General features: G+C 38.5%; 1 protein-coding gene across 1 annotated transcript; it reads left to right on the top strand.

Moving 5' to 3' along the window:
* The first annotated feature begins 1,811 nt into the window (after nucleotides 1-1,811).
* Nucleotides 1,812-4,435, top strand: LOC129741822 (uncharacterized). Its single transcript, XM_055733614.1, has 2 exons — nucleotides 1,812-2,859; nucleotides 4,182-4,435. Exons 1-2 carry the CDS (start codon nucleotides 1,812-1,814, stop codon nucleotides 4,433-4,435), a joined length of 1,302 nt encoding a protein of 433 aa, XP_055589589.1.
* Nucleotides 4,436-15,167: the final 10,732 nt, after the last annotated feature.

The following is a 15,167-nucleotide window of genomic DNA, read 5'->3' as shown; positions in this document are numbered from 1 at the left end:
TTTTAACTTGAAAAAAAAAAACTAGTTTGATTTTTTTTCTTGATTTGAAATTTTCTCGTTTCGAATTTTTTTCTTTGTTATCCTTACAGTGAGCGAAATAAGAATAGCACCACTATGTGTTTTGCTTGTTAAAATATGAATGTTTGAAAATAACCAAAACTTTGTTCTATGAATTGTTTTGAATTGTTTAACGGATAAATCAAGCATAAGTTTACTTTTTTTGGACGTTGCAATTGGCGTTGAGGACCAAAACTATGGAAAAAGGGTGCGAAATAAGAATAGAACCACTTGTGTTTTTTTCAACAAAAACAAGATTATTTCTAAAAATTTACTGTGTAAAAGTGAATAATAATGCTTCTACGAATTATTAGAATAGATAACTGTGTTTTAAGTATGTTTAGTAATGACAAAATGTTCCGTGGTTATTGGAAGCCCCGCAGTGAGACGTGCTAACAGTCCTAACTTCTCTTTTTCTCACGTCTCACTGCAACACCGTCCCGCAATACGCGAGAGATCCAGAGAGCCGAGACTGGAAGAAAAACAAACGGCAATAAATCATAAGTTTGCAACCACCGAACAGTAAACGTCGCGAATTTCTCTCGATCCGAAATACCATAACCGGGCAAAAAAAAGTTCCCCAGAGTGGGAAAGTTAAATTAGTGTTGTTGAAGTGGTATCGATTCCACTAGAAGAACGAAAAGCTAGTTTTTACAGTCCGCTAGCTAGTGCAAAGTGCATTTGTAAACATTTTTGGTCCATTCGAGCCAGATAGTCCAGTGAAAATTGTGGGACATCTTGGACAATTGAGTTGTGGTATAGCGTCGCCGGACATTTTGTGTGATTGAGACGCTCCAATTGTGTTAAGGAGCCGTCATTTTGGACGCGCAAAGACGAACAATGCGCTAGTCTTGTTGCTGAACGCCATCGCGGATTCCTGGGAGCATCATCAAGCCGCTAGTGATCGAGCCTAGCGAGGTGGAAGGCAGTGGATCCCAACCGGAGTTGGCCTTTTGGGTTCGGATTTTCGGACGGATTTGGAGTTCCTATTGGATAATTTCGGATAAGTAGCGCATGTCTGTGGTTGTTGTTGTGTGGTTTTTTTGGATTTTAGTGGTTGAAAATAAATACTGAAATTTTAATTGTATTTTGGGTAGTTGATTAATATTTTGTGCAATTCCCTGAGGTATTCGAGATATTTCATCTTCAAATTGTTGATTCTACTTTGGCTGTCAAGTCGCGATTTCCTGTCAAGGTCGGTTTTTGTGAAACGTTGAGCGATTTTAATCAGTTTTAGTCTGAATATTGGTTGGATTTTAAGTAAATCCATTGAGTTTGAGTCAGTTGTCGGTAATCTGAAAGTTGTCAGATTGTGTTTGGATTCAAGTGAATCAAATAAGTCAGATTTTGTGAAAAGTGAATCAAATTAGTGATTCGGTCAGATTGCGTGGGATTTGGAGTGGAATTATTAAGTGATTCAGTCAGTTTTGTGTCGGATTGGAATTATTGGTTGAATTCCTATTGGTTATCATCTATAGTAATATCACAGACAAATCGAGTTCTTTGATTGTGTCAGATATCGGTGATATTTTATTCACCAATTTTGCTGTGAATTTTTAATCTTCCAATATATTTGAATTTCTTCTTTGATTGAGACAATAGTTGTTTTTAAAATGGAAGATTACAGCATTCTTAAGAAACAAGAGCGTCAGTTACGAGCTTCCATCAAGGGAGTGTCGAATTTTGTCAGAGATTTCAATTCTGAGCTTCATGAGAGTCAGATTGAAGTAAGATTGAGTTTGCTTGAGTCGGTTATGAAAAAATACTACCTGGTAAGGCAGAAATTGGAAGTGTTGTTGGATGCTGCTGACAGTGACGGAGCTGACGAGGATGCCAAGGAGTCAGAAGCTGCTAAGAAACGAAGGTTGCAGAGACAGGCTGCGGAGCGTGAAGCGAAGTTCGACGAAGAAACGCTAGAAGTCGAAGAGCAGTACTGTATACTGAAGTCAGCCCTCCTTGCTCTGCGTCCGAAGAAGATTGAGTCTTTGAGTTCTTCTGGATCTGCTGATAGAGTTGACACGATGTCGCGTGTCAAGTTACCGGACATAAAGCTGCCTGGTTTCAATGGGAAACTTCGGGATTGGATTCCGTTTCGTGACATGTTCTCCAGCTTGATTCATAACAACGAACAGCCATCGGACATCGACAAATTTACATACCTACGGTCAGCGATAAGCGGAGAAGCGCTTCAGGAGATCAGCTCCATAGAACTGTCCGCCGATAATTACCAGGTAGCCTGCGACATGTTGGAGAAGAGGTACGAGAACAAAAAGTTGATCGTGAAGGCGTATTTGGACGCACTTTTTGGAATTGAACCTCTGAAGAAGGAAAGCGGCGAAGCTTTAAATCACCTGGTCAGTGATTTCGATCGGAATATCCAAATGCTGGGCAAGATAGGAGAGGACACCGATAAGTGGTCGGCGCTGTTGGCATACATGTTGTGCACTCGTCTGGATTCAATCACGCTTCGTCAGTGGGAGAGTCACCATAATTCAAAGGATGTCCCGACGTACCAGAAGGTGATGGACTTTCTGAGGGATCAGGCATTGGTTCTGCAATCGATAGCACCGAGTAGGTCAGAAGACATCGAAAGTCGTCGCTATCGTACAACCGTTCACACCACATCGAGAATCCAGAACAACTGTGTGTTCTGTGGCAATTCGTTCCATCCAGCATCAACGTGCAGCAAGTTCAGAGCGATGTCAGTACCCCAGCGCTTTGAAGTGGTCAAGATGAAGCGGCTCTGCATCAATTGTTTGGGTTCCGGTCATTTTGCGGATCGTTGTAGCAGAGGACCATGTCGTGAGTGCAACAGAAAGCACCATTCGATGTTGCACAAAAGTTTTAACAGTTTGTCGAGTCAGAGCTCCGTTTCATAAAACCAGTCGACAGTCAACAGTCAATCGTTTCATAATAATAATCGCCCAGGACCTTCTGGTCAAAGTCAAGAACAAGAGTTGATTAGACAGGATCAACAAAGTCAAAATTCGCACACAAATCCTCAAGCACAAGAGAATTCCACTAATTCCTACCCCATAATACAAACACACATTCGCCACACTCAACCACAACACACCACAGACAATTCTTTTACGTTTAATGCGGCACCAAGGCCGAAAAGCGCTAAATTTCGTTCGCCTCGAGTTTTGATGTCAACCGCTGTAGTGCGAGTTGAAGATCGTTTTGGTAACCATACGTTTGCGAGAACATTGTTAGATTCGTGTTCTGAATATTGCTTTGTTACCAAGAGCTTTGCGAAAAGATTGAATCTCCGAAGGAGTCGGAATGTTTTGAGAGTCCAAGGTATCGGAAATGAGTCAGCTAAATCGATTGAGTCAGTTGAGGCGAGAGTTCGGCCTCGTGTGTCAGAAATTTCTTCATTTTCGGAAGATATGAGTTTTCACGTATTGCCTAAGATTACGAGTTATCTGCCTACCACTAAAGTTCCGCTCAAAGGAATCAAGATTCCTCATGATTTTGTATTGGCGGACCCTGAGTTTTGGAACCCGGGTCCGATTGATATGATTATTGGGGCAGAATACTTCTGCAATTTGTTGCGTTCAGGAAAGTGTAAAGTTTCGGACGATGGTCCAACTCTGCAAGAAACTGAGTTTGGATGGGTTGTTTCCGGGAGAGTTCCGGATAGTTCCGTTTAGACCTTCGAGTAGTCATCAAAAGATCAGAATGTTTTGTCAGTTATACAATGTTTGAGAACTCTGATTGCTAAGGTTTGAGTCTGAATCATGTAATACAGTTTTGTGTCAGTTGAAGAGTCAGCTTAAGAACAGATGTTCAAAGAAATCCCAACAAAGATTTTGGAAATTAAATTCGTCGTCACATTGCCGAAAAAACTTAGTATGTTGCACCAATTGGGTGAATCTGGAGGAAAAGCGATGAGTCAGTTCCTCAGTGTGGGAGGCTATCTGCAAAGGGCAGAACTTAAGGTCTTGTGTTGGAAACTGATCGATCGGTCAGTATTTGTCGATGGAACATATTAAAAAAAAACTTAAGATGTGTCAGTTGATATTTGTCAGAATTTGGGTCCGATCTTAGAGGAAAAAGTCAGAAAAAACGTGGAGAATGTGTCAGAATCAGAACCTGGTTATTATTTCCACATCACGAAGTGTTGAAACCGGAAAATAAAACTACAAAGCCCCTCGTAGTGCTTGATGCATCGCGTCGCACCTCAACGGTCGTTTCGTCTAACGATGCATTGATGGTGAGACCTACTATGCGGAACGATTTGTTGACGAGCATCTTGCGCTTCTGTTTGCACCGATACTTCATCAGTGCCGACGTCGAAGATTGTACAGGATGGTACAAGTTCAACAACCGGATCAGCATCTTCAGCAAATTTCGTGTCGAGATTCATCAATGAACCAGCAAAAAACCTACGGGTTGACGACGGTATCGAGGAAGGAATGTTTTAGTTCGATTGGGTTCAACTTGTGGATGGTTAACTTTAGCTCAAGAGAAGATTGGCAAGCTCTCTGAAATTTTGAAAGATTCTGAGTCAGTTTGGAGTATGATTTGTAAAATACAACTAGGAAAGTCCTGAGTTTGTAATATGGAAAAGAGTCAGATGATGTTTGTTTAAATAGTCCGTAGAAATCAGGTGAATTGAGATTTGCAGTCGAAAACTTGGTTCACCTAGAAAGTTACTGGAGAATTGTTAAGCTTAACCCCTTCGTTCTAGATGGTGTGATCCGCCTTGGGGGCCGGTTGTCGAAACATCCATTATCGAAATCTCAAAAAAAATCCACATGTTTTTGCGTATTGCTATCTGTGACTGCTTAGCTCGTAAAACGCTTTGGGTCGACAAACATCAGTTCAGTGACAACAAGAAATGTCACGAGTATGGTCCGTCAACGTCGGAGTTATTGGCTACCCTTATTCTAGAAAACAAAAATCAATCGTTCGAAATAACGATTCGAGAAATAAGTATGAGTTTCTAGGTGAAACGTCTGAGTCAGAAAAGGCTAATGAGGCCCTCACTAATCGAGGTTTTGTCAGATTTGCTTAAAATTACCAATAGTTTTAGTTAAAATTTCCGCGCTGTCGAAGAAGCGCTGTCAATATTGGTGATTTCGTTGATGGAATTAGAATAGCACGTTTATTTGTGCTTGAGCACAAATAAGTATGAAAATGATTGTGTATGAATCATTTCATTGATCACCTTATTTGAGAAGGTGAACCTTATCTCGCATGAATGGGAATCGATTAAAACACCCTGCAAAGGTGGTGATATTTGTTATAAAACAATAATTCAATTAACTGTTGTACCTCTATTTCGTTTCATTCACCACGAGCAATTAAACCACAAAATCCAGCTTCCATCCTGAGGACCTTGGTTGAGAGGTCCGATTCGTCATTCAAGGTCCAATCCCGTGACATCCGAGGACAAAGTAGCATATCTGAAACGAAATTTTAATCGATTACAACCGAGTTCATTGGGAGCTGTTGAAAGAAAACGTACCTGCACAATATCTCTGGTAATGCACATTGCACATTTTAAGAATTGGCAATTTACCGGGGTGTGACGGCGAAGTCAAATTAGGCCGCTTGTGGCTACCGGTGGATCCCGCTACGATGCAACGCTGCGCATCCGGCAACCTATCATCTGGGACGATTGAATCGAAGGCTGAAATTGGGTGTAATATTATGGCTACGCAGCACTAGTAGCAACTTGAAAACACTCACCTGAAGAGAATCAGCAACATGAATGCAACAGCTGCATGAGAAGTGCAGACGGGAACTGATTCAACATGCCAACATTCGAATATTTGTTTCGTCACCCTTTGTTTTGAAAAGTGGTCCATCTTGTTACGGGAGTTCACGAATTGGAAGATTCTAAAACGGGAAACCTTGCTGCTGGAAGGCGCAGCTGATGTGCAATTTTCGCTACCAGAAACCTGTCAGCTGTTGTTGTCGTAGCTGTTGTTAGTTGGAAATTGATATGGCGCCATCAGTATTACGGTCTGTATCTAGGTATAATTGGACTTACCTGGACATCTTCCTTGAGATTGCCATCAGGGGCTAGCTAATCTCCAGAATCCTGGAACTGCAGAATCGCGAAAATCGAATGAAATCCAAAGGAGTGCAACTAAATACTGCCTGCAACACGCTGATAGTTCGGAACATTGTGAAATTACAGACCAAAACAAACGGACGATTAGTAACTGAGAGAGAAAATGTTCTCCATGGGCGTACGGGGATGGGCGAAAAAGGGGCTCATCACCCTTACATGATGAAGAAATTTGTTTATAAAACTTTCGATTGTTTGGATTGTATAGAAGTGATTGATAATGAATTGATTAGGATTGATAATGAATTGGAAATGGGTTCATCACCCTTAAAAGATGATGATATTTTTGGCAACAAGGTTGCAGTTATTATTATATAAAGTAAAGTAAGAATTAAAATATTGTATTCATGATAATTGTGCAGAATTTTGTAAGAAATTGTATTGAAATCCGGTGGTTTCAAGGGGGCCGGAATGTTTAGTAATGACAAAATGTTCCGTGGTTATTGGAAGCCCCGCAGTGAGACGTGCTAACAGTCCTAACTTCTCTTTTTCTCACGTCTCACTGCAACACCGTCCCGCAATACGCGAGAGATCCAGAGAGCCGAGACTGGAAGAAAAACAAACGGCAATAAATCATAAGTTTGCAACCACCGAACAGTAAACGTCGCGAATTTCTCTCGATCCGAAATACCATAACCGGGCAAAAAAAAGTTCCCCAGAGTGGGAAAGTTAAATTAGTGTTGTTGAAGCAATGAGGTACATAGAGAGGTGATGAGATAGGTGCTATGCAAACGTAGTGGTAATGTTTTTTTTCGTAAACATAGTAACCATGACAATGGGTGACGTCACTACCGACACTATTAAACGACGAAGTCGGCTGCTGACTATACTGGTTACCAAACAAACATTCGTCAAAAGAGAAAACGTTTTTTTTCCTTCGGTTCAGTTTCAAACGCTACCATCTGGTGTCGCCAAAATTCATGGTTCTATCATATTTTGGAACGGAACTTCCGCTTACTGTTCATGTGCTAATACCAACGAAATCGCCGTATCGGGACGAAATGTCAGCTTTTCACAGGGAAAGTTTCGGTGTGCGCGGAGCCAAAACTTTCCAGTCCTTGGCAAACAGACAGGGTACACCGAAATACGATGTTGAACTATCGAGCTGTTTGTGTAAGGTAGGTGTTATGTTTCCATTCTGCATGTTTTATTGAGTCAAAATTGATACTTTCTCTCAGGGTTATGCTGCCATCTCTGAATGTAAATGTTATGGAATTGTCGCTGATAAAAATCCTCGCAGGTTTAGTGTTGGTTTATTCCGATGTGTTCCGAGGATTTTCTGGGACGCTCTTCGTGTATGGAGCATATCGAGACAACAATCTACTTTCACGCTCGCGAACAGGAAGGAGTGGTGCTTGTACCAGAACATTCATTGGGAAAAAGAACGATGTTAGTTGATCAGGTACATAAAAAGCATAAAAAGTTATTGAATAAAGTTATGAAAACGAAAATATGTATAAGCGATTTTTAAAATGAGAAAACTCCTTCATAGAACAAAAAAATTGACTTTTGTATTCAAGTATACTCAAATTCCAGCCTCAAAAACTGACAGGAAACATTAATCGAAATAACTTTTAATACATTGCCAGGAAAGGTCATCTCAAAGCTGGAATTACGCCTCCGATAGTAGTTAATTTCATTCATCACCATTTTTTTTGATAAATTTTTAATAATAAAATATTTAAATGATTTACAATTTACAACAGGATTGTGGGAAGAACTTTTATCATCTGAAATAAGAAAAGCGAAGGTTGAATTTTCTAAACTTTTCTGTTGACTATGTTTTTCGGAAACTGTTTTAATTTTTCTAATATCGAGGAATTCAGATCGTTAGTATTTATATGTATATTAATTCAAAATCAGAAATAAAAAGAAATTGATTAAAATAACGAATATTTGAATAACTCTAAAACACTGGTACTGTATGCAACGACGTGTTTCTTCTGGGTCATGCAGGTTTCAGAGCAGTTCCTGTTCCCAGGAGCCCAGATTTTTCAACGGAGAAACCAACTTTTCCGCTCATTAGGCATCTGGTTTCAATCCTAACCGATTTTCAGTGTTAATAATAGTTTTGTTCCGTGATTCTCCAACTTGGTTCGCCAATTAGAGGAATGAATTTGGTGCCCCAGTAACGGATCGATACCAGTCCATTTTTTTAAGCGGACATCATTTGAATTGGACTAGATCGTTTAACCGATGATTTTAGCTCAGGAGACATGTGCGACAACGTGTATGCCAGTGTTCTCGGCCAGGAAAAGTCCGGTCATCCACGAAAGTTCCCCTAGAATAAAATATGATATTTTGTGTGTTTTTTGGCAAGAACTTTAAACATTTGAGAATTTTATGAAATGAAACAAAGCAACTTACCACAAACTGCGCTGGATTTTGCTTTAATACACGAATTATTTACATTGATAGAGAAAGAGGGAGTTTACAGATTTTCCAGCCATGTGTGCATCGACTTCTGTAGCCTAAAACGGGCCCAACGTTTCCCAAACGGAACGATCACATCGTTTTATCATCGAGATGATGAAAGGTGTTTTGGATTCAGATAAGTTGATCATCACCGTATAAAAATTATCGGTTCTTGATTCGGGAATGTGGTATTTTCCCCCAAGGCAATAAGAGGGGTTTACTTCCTGAGGGAGCAACTATTTCTACCTGGTGGGTGGGAAAATTTTCCTCTCTTATTTGTTCTTATTGGTTCAATACAATTCGGAAAAACCGCCGGGTGCCGGTGCTCAAAGTTAACTATCTCTGGAACGGTTCCTCCACGATGTCAAGTCTGCCGAAGCTGGACGCAGCAGGAGAATGCAATGTTTTCACTGTAAAAATGAGATATTTAGATTAAAAAAAAACAAAACCACTCACATAAAGCCTTTTTCGACTGCCAACCGTTCAATACAAGCGACCGAATTCAACAAATTTTCATAACAACAACTCGCCGACTGCTGTTGCCTAGGATATTTAAACATGGTCAGTAGTGACGTAGGATCTGCGCCACCTTTATAGAAATTTATACAGGTTGTTGTTGAAGTGGTATCGATTCCACTAGAAGAACGAAAAGCTAGTTTTTACAGTCCGCTAGCTAGTGCAAAGTGCATTTGTAAACAAAGTAGTTTTCTAGGATTTCGAAGAATTTCAAAGGTTTTAAAAGGGGGTTTCAAGAGATGCTCCTCTAGCGTTTAGGAATTTGATACTTGAGCTATAATATTTTATCAAACTGCTTTATTTCTTCATTATCATTCATAAGTATGATGTAAATTGAAGAAAACATAGATTTGATGCTGAATTTGAATAAAAAAACAGGCTTCAAATTCAAAAATACTAATGTTTTTAAATAGTCAAACGCTAGTTCTCTAGTTTCAAGTCGCAGATGGCAGCACTATCTTGCAATAAAAACCCAATTGATGCTCATTTTCGAATATCTGGGATTATTTCAGGTGTGCTGGATGATTTTGGTCATGAAATAGGTACTTGGTATCGTGTGACCGCCTTAGAAATTCTAAGATCACAATATCAATAAATACGAATTTCATTATGAAGCCATAAAAGTGAATTTCTTGGGCCGATAATCAGAATAATTTTGTACTTTCCGATGGAGCTTGATGAACCAGATAACTAGCAGTATTATTGGTATGATTTGAATTGAATCGGAAGTTGAGATGTGCAGGAATTTTGACGGTGTTATATTCTTGTGCTGGTGTTTTTTTTTGCAAATCCGGAAAAGATTTCTGCAGCGTGAACTCCAACAAAACTGTGTTGGAAAACTACATCAAAATGATGAACTTGGGCCTAAATAAACCTGAAAAATCAATATTGAGACTTAATTTAATATTAACGGCAAGATAGTGCTGCCATCTATGACTTGAATCTGTAAAAAGTGATGTTTATTGAAAAAAAAATCCAAGTTAATGAATACCAAACTGTTTTTTTCTGATTTAAAATAAACCGAAAATGTTTGATTCATCATTTCACGTCATTTTAATGAAGAAAGTAAGTAGTTTGGTAAAGAATTACAGCTCAAATATCAAATTTCTTAGTTCTAGAAGAGCGTCTCTTTAAACACCATTTTAAAACCTTCGAAAATTTTGTAATTCTAGAAAACTCCTTAAAATGCAGTAAACTATTCAAATAATTCGTAGAAGCATTATTATTCACTTTTACACGGTAAATTTTTAAAAATAATCTTGTTTTTGTTGAAAAAACACAAGTGGTTCTATTCTTATTTCGCACCCTTTTCCATAGTTATGGTCTTCAACGCCAATTGCAACGTCAAAAAAAGTAAACTTATGCTTGATTTATCCGTTAAACAATTCAAAACAATTTATAGAAGAAAATTTTGATGATTTTCAAACATTCATATTTTAACAAGCAAAACACATAGTGGTGCTATTCTTATTTCGCTCACTGTATATATTTGAATCCAATTTTTAGTGCCTTATAACAGTCTGGACGGTATCGGTGCTCAAAATTATATTTTCATTTGGGGAATTTTTGTTTTCAGTAGCTTTTAGTATATTTAAGCTTCAGGATATATTTTTTTCTATATTTAAGTTGCTTTTTTGCCATTTTTTCCAAAAAAAAAAATGCAGATCTGTCAATAAGAACATTGATGTAGTGGAAAAGATCGATAAACCAGAGATCTACGGAGAGTATTCGAAAAAAAAAAATGCAATTTTTTGTCTTGCGAATCACTTTTGAATGCATGGATGAAAAGTGATGAAATTCTCAGTGAAGTTTTCTAAAAATGAAATGTTGAACTTACTTAACGGAAAAAGGATATAAGTTACCTTTTTGTCGACCGGTTTCGGGCTCGATGTTGCCCATCTACAGGACGATGTCCGACTGATTGGAGAAAAGGGAAAAACTCTTCCCCCGTGTCTGGTGGCGCTACGTGGATGACATTTTCGCATCTGTAAAAGAAGGCTACCTCCCACAGACACTAGAATTATTAAATAATCAGCATAGATCAATAAAATTTACGGTTGAGAAAGAAGTTGAGGGAAAACTGCCCTTCCTTGATCTGCTGATCTCAAGGAAAGAGGACAACACAATAAAGTTTGGAATCTACTGGAAACCAACCTCAGCTGACAGGTATATTACGGTCGACTCAAATCACTTTGGTGCTCAAAAACAAGCCGCCTTCCACTCTATGGCACACCGGCTGTACCATATTCCAATGGAAAAGCCAGAGTTTGAAGACGACATCCAAAAAATGTTTGATGCAGGAATTGTGAATGGATACGACAATGACTTCGTTGGTAAAATTCTTCACAAGCACGCTCGAAAAAAGCACCGAAGTGATGCAACAACACTAACACAAGAAAAAGAAGAATCGCAAAGAGTTAGTCTACCGTTTTATCCAAAATTGACTAACGGAATCAGCCAGATTCTTCTGCAGCATGGTCTAAAAACCGTAACAAGAGTGGAAACACCCTCAAGGGTCGTCTAGTCTCGCTTAAAGACAAGATTCCTGAGGAGGATAGATCTGGAATTTACGAAATTCCATGCAGCAGCTGCCCGGCTATTTATATTGGTCAAACTCGCCGTAAATTCAAAGTCCGTCTCAAAGAACACAAAAATGCCGTTGAGAATGGGAGAATTAATGAATCGAGTGCTACCGCCCACACATTTCAGAGTTCGACCATTCCGTCGATTGGAAAAAGGTCAAATTTAGGAAGTTTGTACGGAAAACATCACATCTGAATGCTTGGGAGTCGATGTTCATCAGCACCGCCGAAAAATCGTTGATGAACGAAGACGAGCCGCCGATCATTTCACCTCTCTTCAACCTGATCAAACTAAAATCCGCATAATGCCAATTGCGTACGACGAATACTACATCAAGTAGGAAACTGGAGCTGTAATTATCCTTTGTGTAATCAGTCGGACATCGTCCTGTAGATGGGCAACATCGAGCCCGAAACCGGTCGACAAAGAGGTAACTTTATATCCTTTTTCCGTTAAGTAAGAACGTTATGTGTCGTGTCCTGTAATACGTCGTGTGTTATGTGTATAGTTAAAGTTCTTACGTAAGCACAAATCATATAAAAATGAGTGAAATGTTGACATGTGCAAAATTTGGTGACAAACCTCCAAGTGGTGTTTGAGATAGCATCCAAGTCTCATTGACCTTTTTTTGACAGGTTTTCTGAATAATAAACAGGAATAACTTCATTTTAACGAAGTATAATACTGCTCATCGATACGATATACAAAATACGGTGGTCAAATCGTGCGCATATTATTTCAAAATCTTGAAAGCAGCCAAATAAACTCTTAACCTGCAAGATTTCCAGTCAGAAAATTTTTGTTGACAAGTCTCGCCTGGTTAATCCAGAGATTAAAAAAAAAGAAATTTGTTGTTTAGCACTTACGGTGGCTGCCGATGTGTCGAACAGGAGGAGTGACATTATGAATGGCTAAACAAACAAAGAAAACTGCTTCCAAATGTCATCGTTTTTTTGCATAGAACTTCCATAGGTTACGAAAAACTGATACCGTAAAACGGGGTAATATTGATCACCGGGGTAAATTTGACCAACATAAACTTTTCCACATTATCATCAATAACTCAGTTTATAGTTTGAATTTTTGAAAACGGTTTTCTACGTTTGAAAGCCTATGAATTGAGTATGAAATAGACAAAAATTGGTTTGTAATTGTAATTTTTTTCTGTAATTAAAAACTCTAATTTCAAAATCTTAAAATATCTATTTTTCCAAGGCTCGCAAACAAACAGCTCTTTTGAAGAAACCAAAAAGCATTTAGAAGAAAACGGGTTGTTTAATGTGAAAGAACAACTTTTTTTCTTTGTATCTGAACAATTATAGTGCTATTTTTATAGTTATTTTATGATAAATTTTTGATATTTAAAAAATAAGGACATTTTCCAAGAGTAAGCCCGTATTGAATAAATCGATAGGAACCCTATCAATTCTTCAACTTTGAAGAAAAATTAAAATGGAAATAGTGGGAGGGCTTAGGGGGAAAGTGTTAAGGTAAATTTTCATTTTTATTTTGAAGCTTAAACTATTTACCAAGCATTATAATTTTTGCCCCTAAATGTAGGCAGCATCACAATTATTTTTTCTTTTATAAATATTTTCTAAATATATCGTTAAAAATCATGGTAAAATTGATTAACTTGCATATGTAAATATTATGAAGGTGTTTTGTATCCTTTGTGATCAAGAAAACTTGTTTAAACCGTCAGAATAGAGATTGATCAATGTTACCTCAAAGTTTCAAATTCTGAACAGAGACGAAAATGATTTTTAATCAAATTTAAAGCAGTCTAATAAATTTCTGCATTCATGTTTTACGTTCATAGGAGTCCAGTACTGGTTTAAAAAATATAAAACATGCCACATTCCCCTTAACAGAAAAAACATTCGAAATATATTGAAAAAATTGATCAATATTACCCCGGATTACGGTACTCTGTTTTGGTTGGATCTGGAATCGTGACATTACGCAAAAAGTGTAGCAGAGTAATAAAAAGTCAAATATGTTGCTTATGTGCCGAAGGAAGACAATCTGAAAAATTTGCCGCCACTACGATTAAATATTAAGTTTTGAGAAATTTCGATGGCCAAGCTTCAGAAAACAGAAAACTCCATGAAAAAAAGCCTTGATATGGTAAAAAGGTGGTTCATGGAATACAAACCAAAAATCGTAATCGTTGTCGTAACCTCAGCCTGTTTTTATTGAAATTTTACTTTTTTTTAGTTTCACATCTAACAAACGAATTCCGACCGTTCGCATAAAAAATCGTTAAAAGGCTGATTTCAAGTTTCCTTTTTTTTTCTTTCGACACCGAACATAAGTCCAATCTTGCTATATCTCTTTTTCTCAGTGTGAATTCATTCAAAAGGGGATATAAGTATATTTTTCAATTTTATCTTATTTTTTTTGTAGCAAAGGATGTTCAAACAGTTTGCACCGAGATAAATATCGATTCGATATTATCGCTATTGAGTACAGTGTAAATTCACAAATCAACAAATTGAATTATTACAGATATATAACTATACTATTATTCTCTACTATCGTCATCAGCTTTTCCTGCTTCTTTCTCTTCTAAAGCAACACTTTGAAACTTAAAATATCTTGTAATTTCGTCATCCATTACTTGAACAGTGGATCGTTTTAGTAACTCTATGAAAATTTTCGAACATATTCATCTTCTGCCGTCTGCCATCTGATGGAGCCTTTAAAAAAGTAAAGGGAATGAACGCGCGGTCTGGAAGTACTAAAATGGGGGAAGGAAAAGGCACGCGCGTCAAAACTTTGTCCCACTGCTTGTGTTGTTGGCTCAAAGAACAACTTGGAACCATCATCGCCAAAAGCCACCGCAAACTTCCCAGCCTGGCAAATCCCGGAAAGTAAGCAAGCCAGCAACCAACTGACTTCGGCGGCCACTTTGCACCAACAACATTAACGAAAGCCTCACTTCCTCCTGCTGGCATGGCAGCGAGCATCCCGGACACTTGCGTCAACTTTTTTCCCTACCCCTAAGCCCTCCAAAATAAAGATCAGCGAAAGAAGATTGGAAGAAGTGGGAAAAAAATGGTCGCGGTCGACGTGCAACTGTGTCAAAACATTTTGCTCTTCCCATTCTTTACTTTTCACATCTTTCAATGCTCGAGTTTTTTTCCCAAACATTTTTCCATGAACCGAGGAAAAATCCGGCGGACCGTCATCACCCGAGCGAGCGATGAGTTTGGCCATAAGGCGAAAAATGCTTTGTTACAGAGATTAAACCTCCACCCAACATCCGGCAAAATGGTTCCTTGTTAAGAAAATGGAAGCGCGCGAAAATCAGAAAAAATCTTCCTACTATAAGTTCAACATTCGCCTTTCGGAAGACGAGCAGCGAATTTTTCCTCTTCCTTCCAATGAACGAATGGAGGGCTCCTAGGGCTGAATAATTAATTTATGCTTATGTTTTAATTACCACCAGCTGCCGGTTCAAGAAGCTCAGCCGAGTCTCAAATGGCGGCCATTGAGTCGTTCGGGT

The sequence above is a fragment of the Uranotaenia lowii genome, chromosome 2 (genome assembly GCF_029784155.1).
Source record: "Uranotaenia lowii strain MFRU-FL chromosome 2, ASM2978415v1, whole genome shotgun sequence".
Lineage (NCBI taxonomy): Eukaryota > Metazoa > Arthropoda > Insecta > Diptera > Culicidae > Uranotaenia > Uranotaenia lowii.
The sequence above is the reverse complement of the archived record's forward strand: the minus strand, read 5'-3'. Positions and strand labels throughout refer to the sequence as shown.

Coding starts and splice junctions, on each gene's coding strand:
- LOC129741822 (XM_055733614.1), top strand. CDS start 1,812: ATGAAAAAATACTACCTGGTAAGGCAGAAATTGGAAGTGTTGTTGGAT. Junction 2,860..4,181: donor TTGTAGCAGAGGACCATGTC/GTGAGTGCAACA, acceptor CACATCACGAAG/TGTTGAAACCGGAAAATAAA.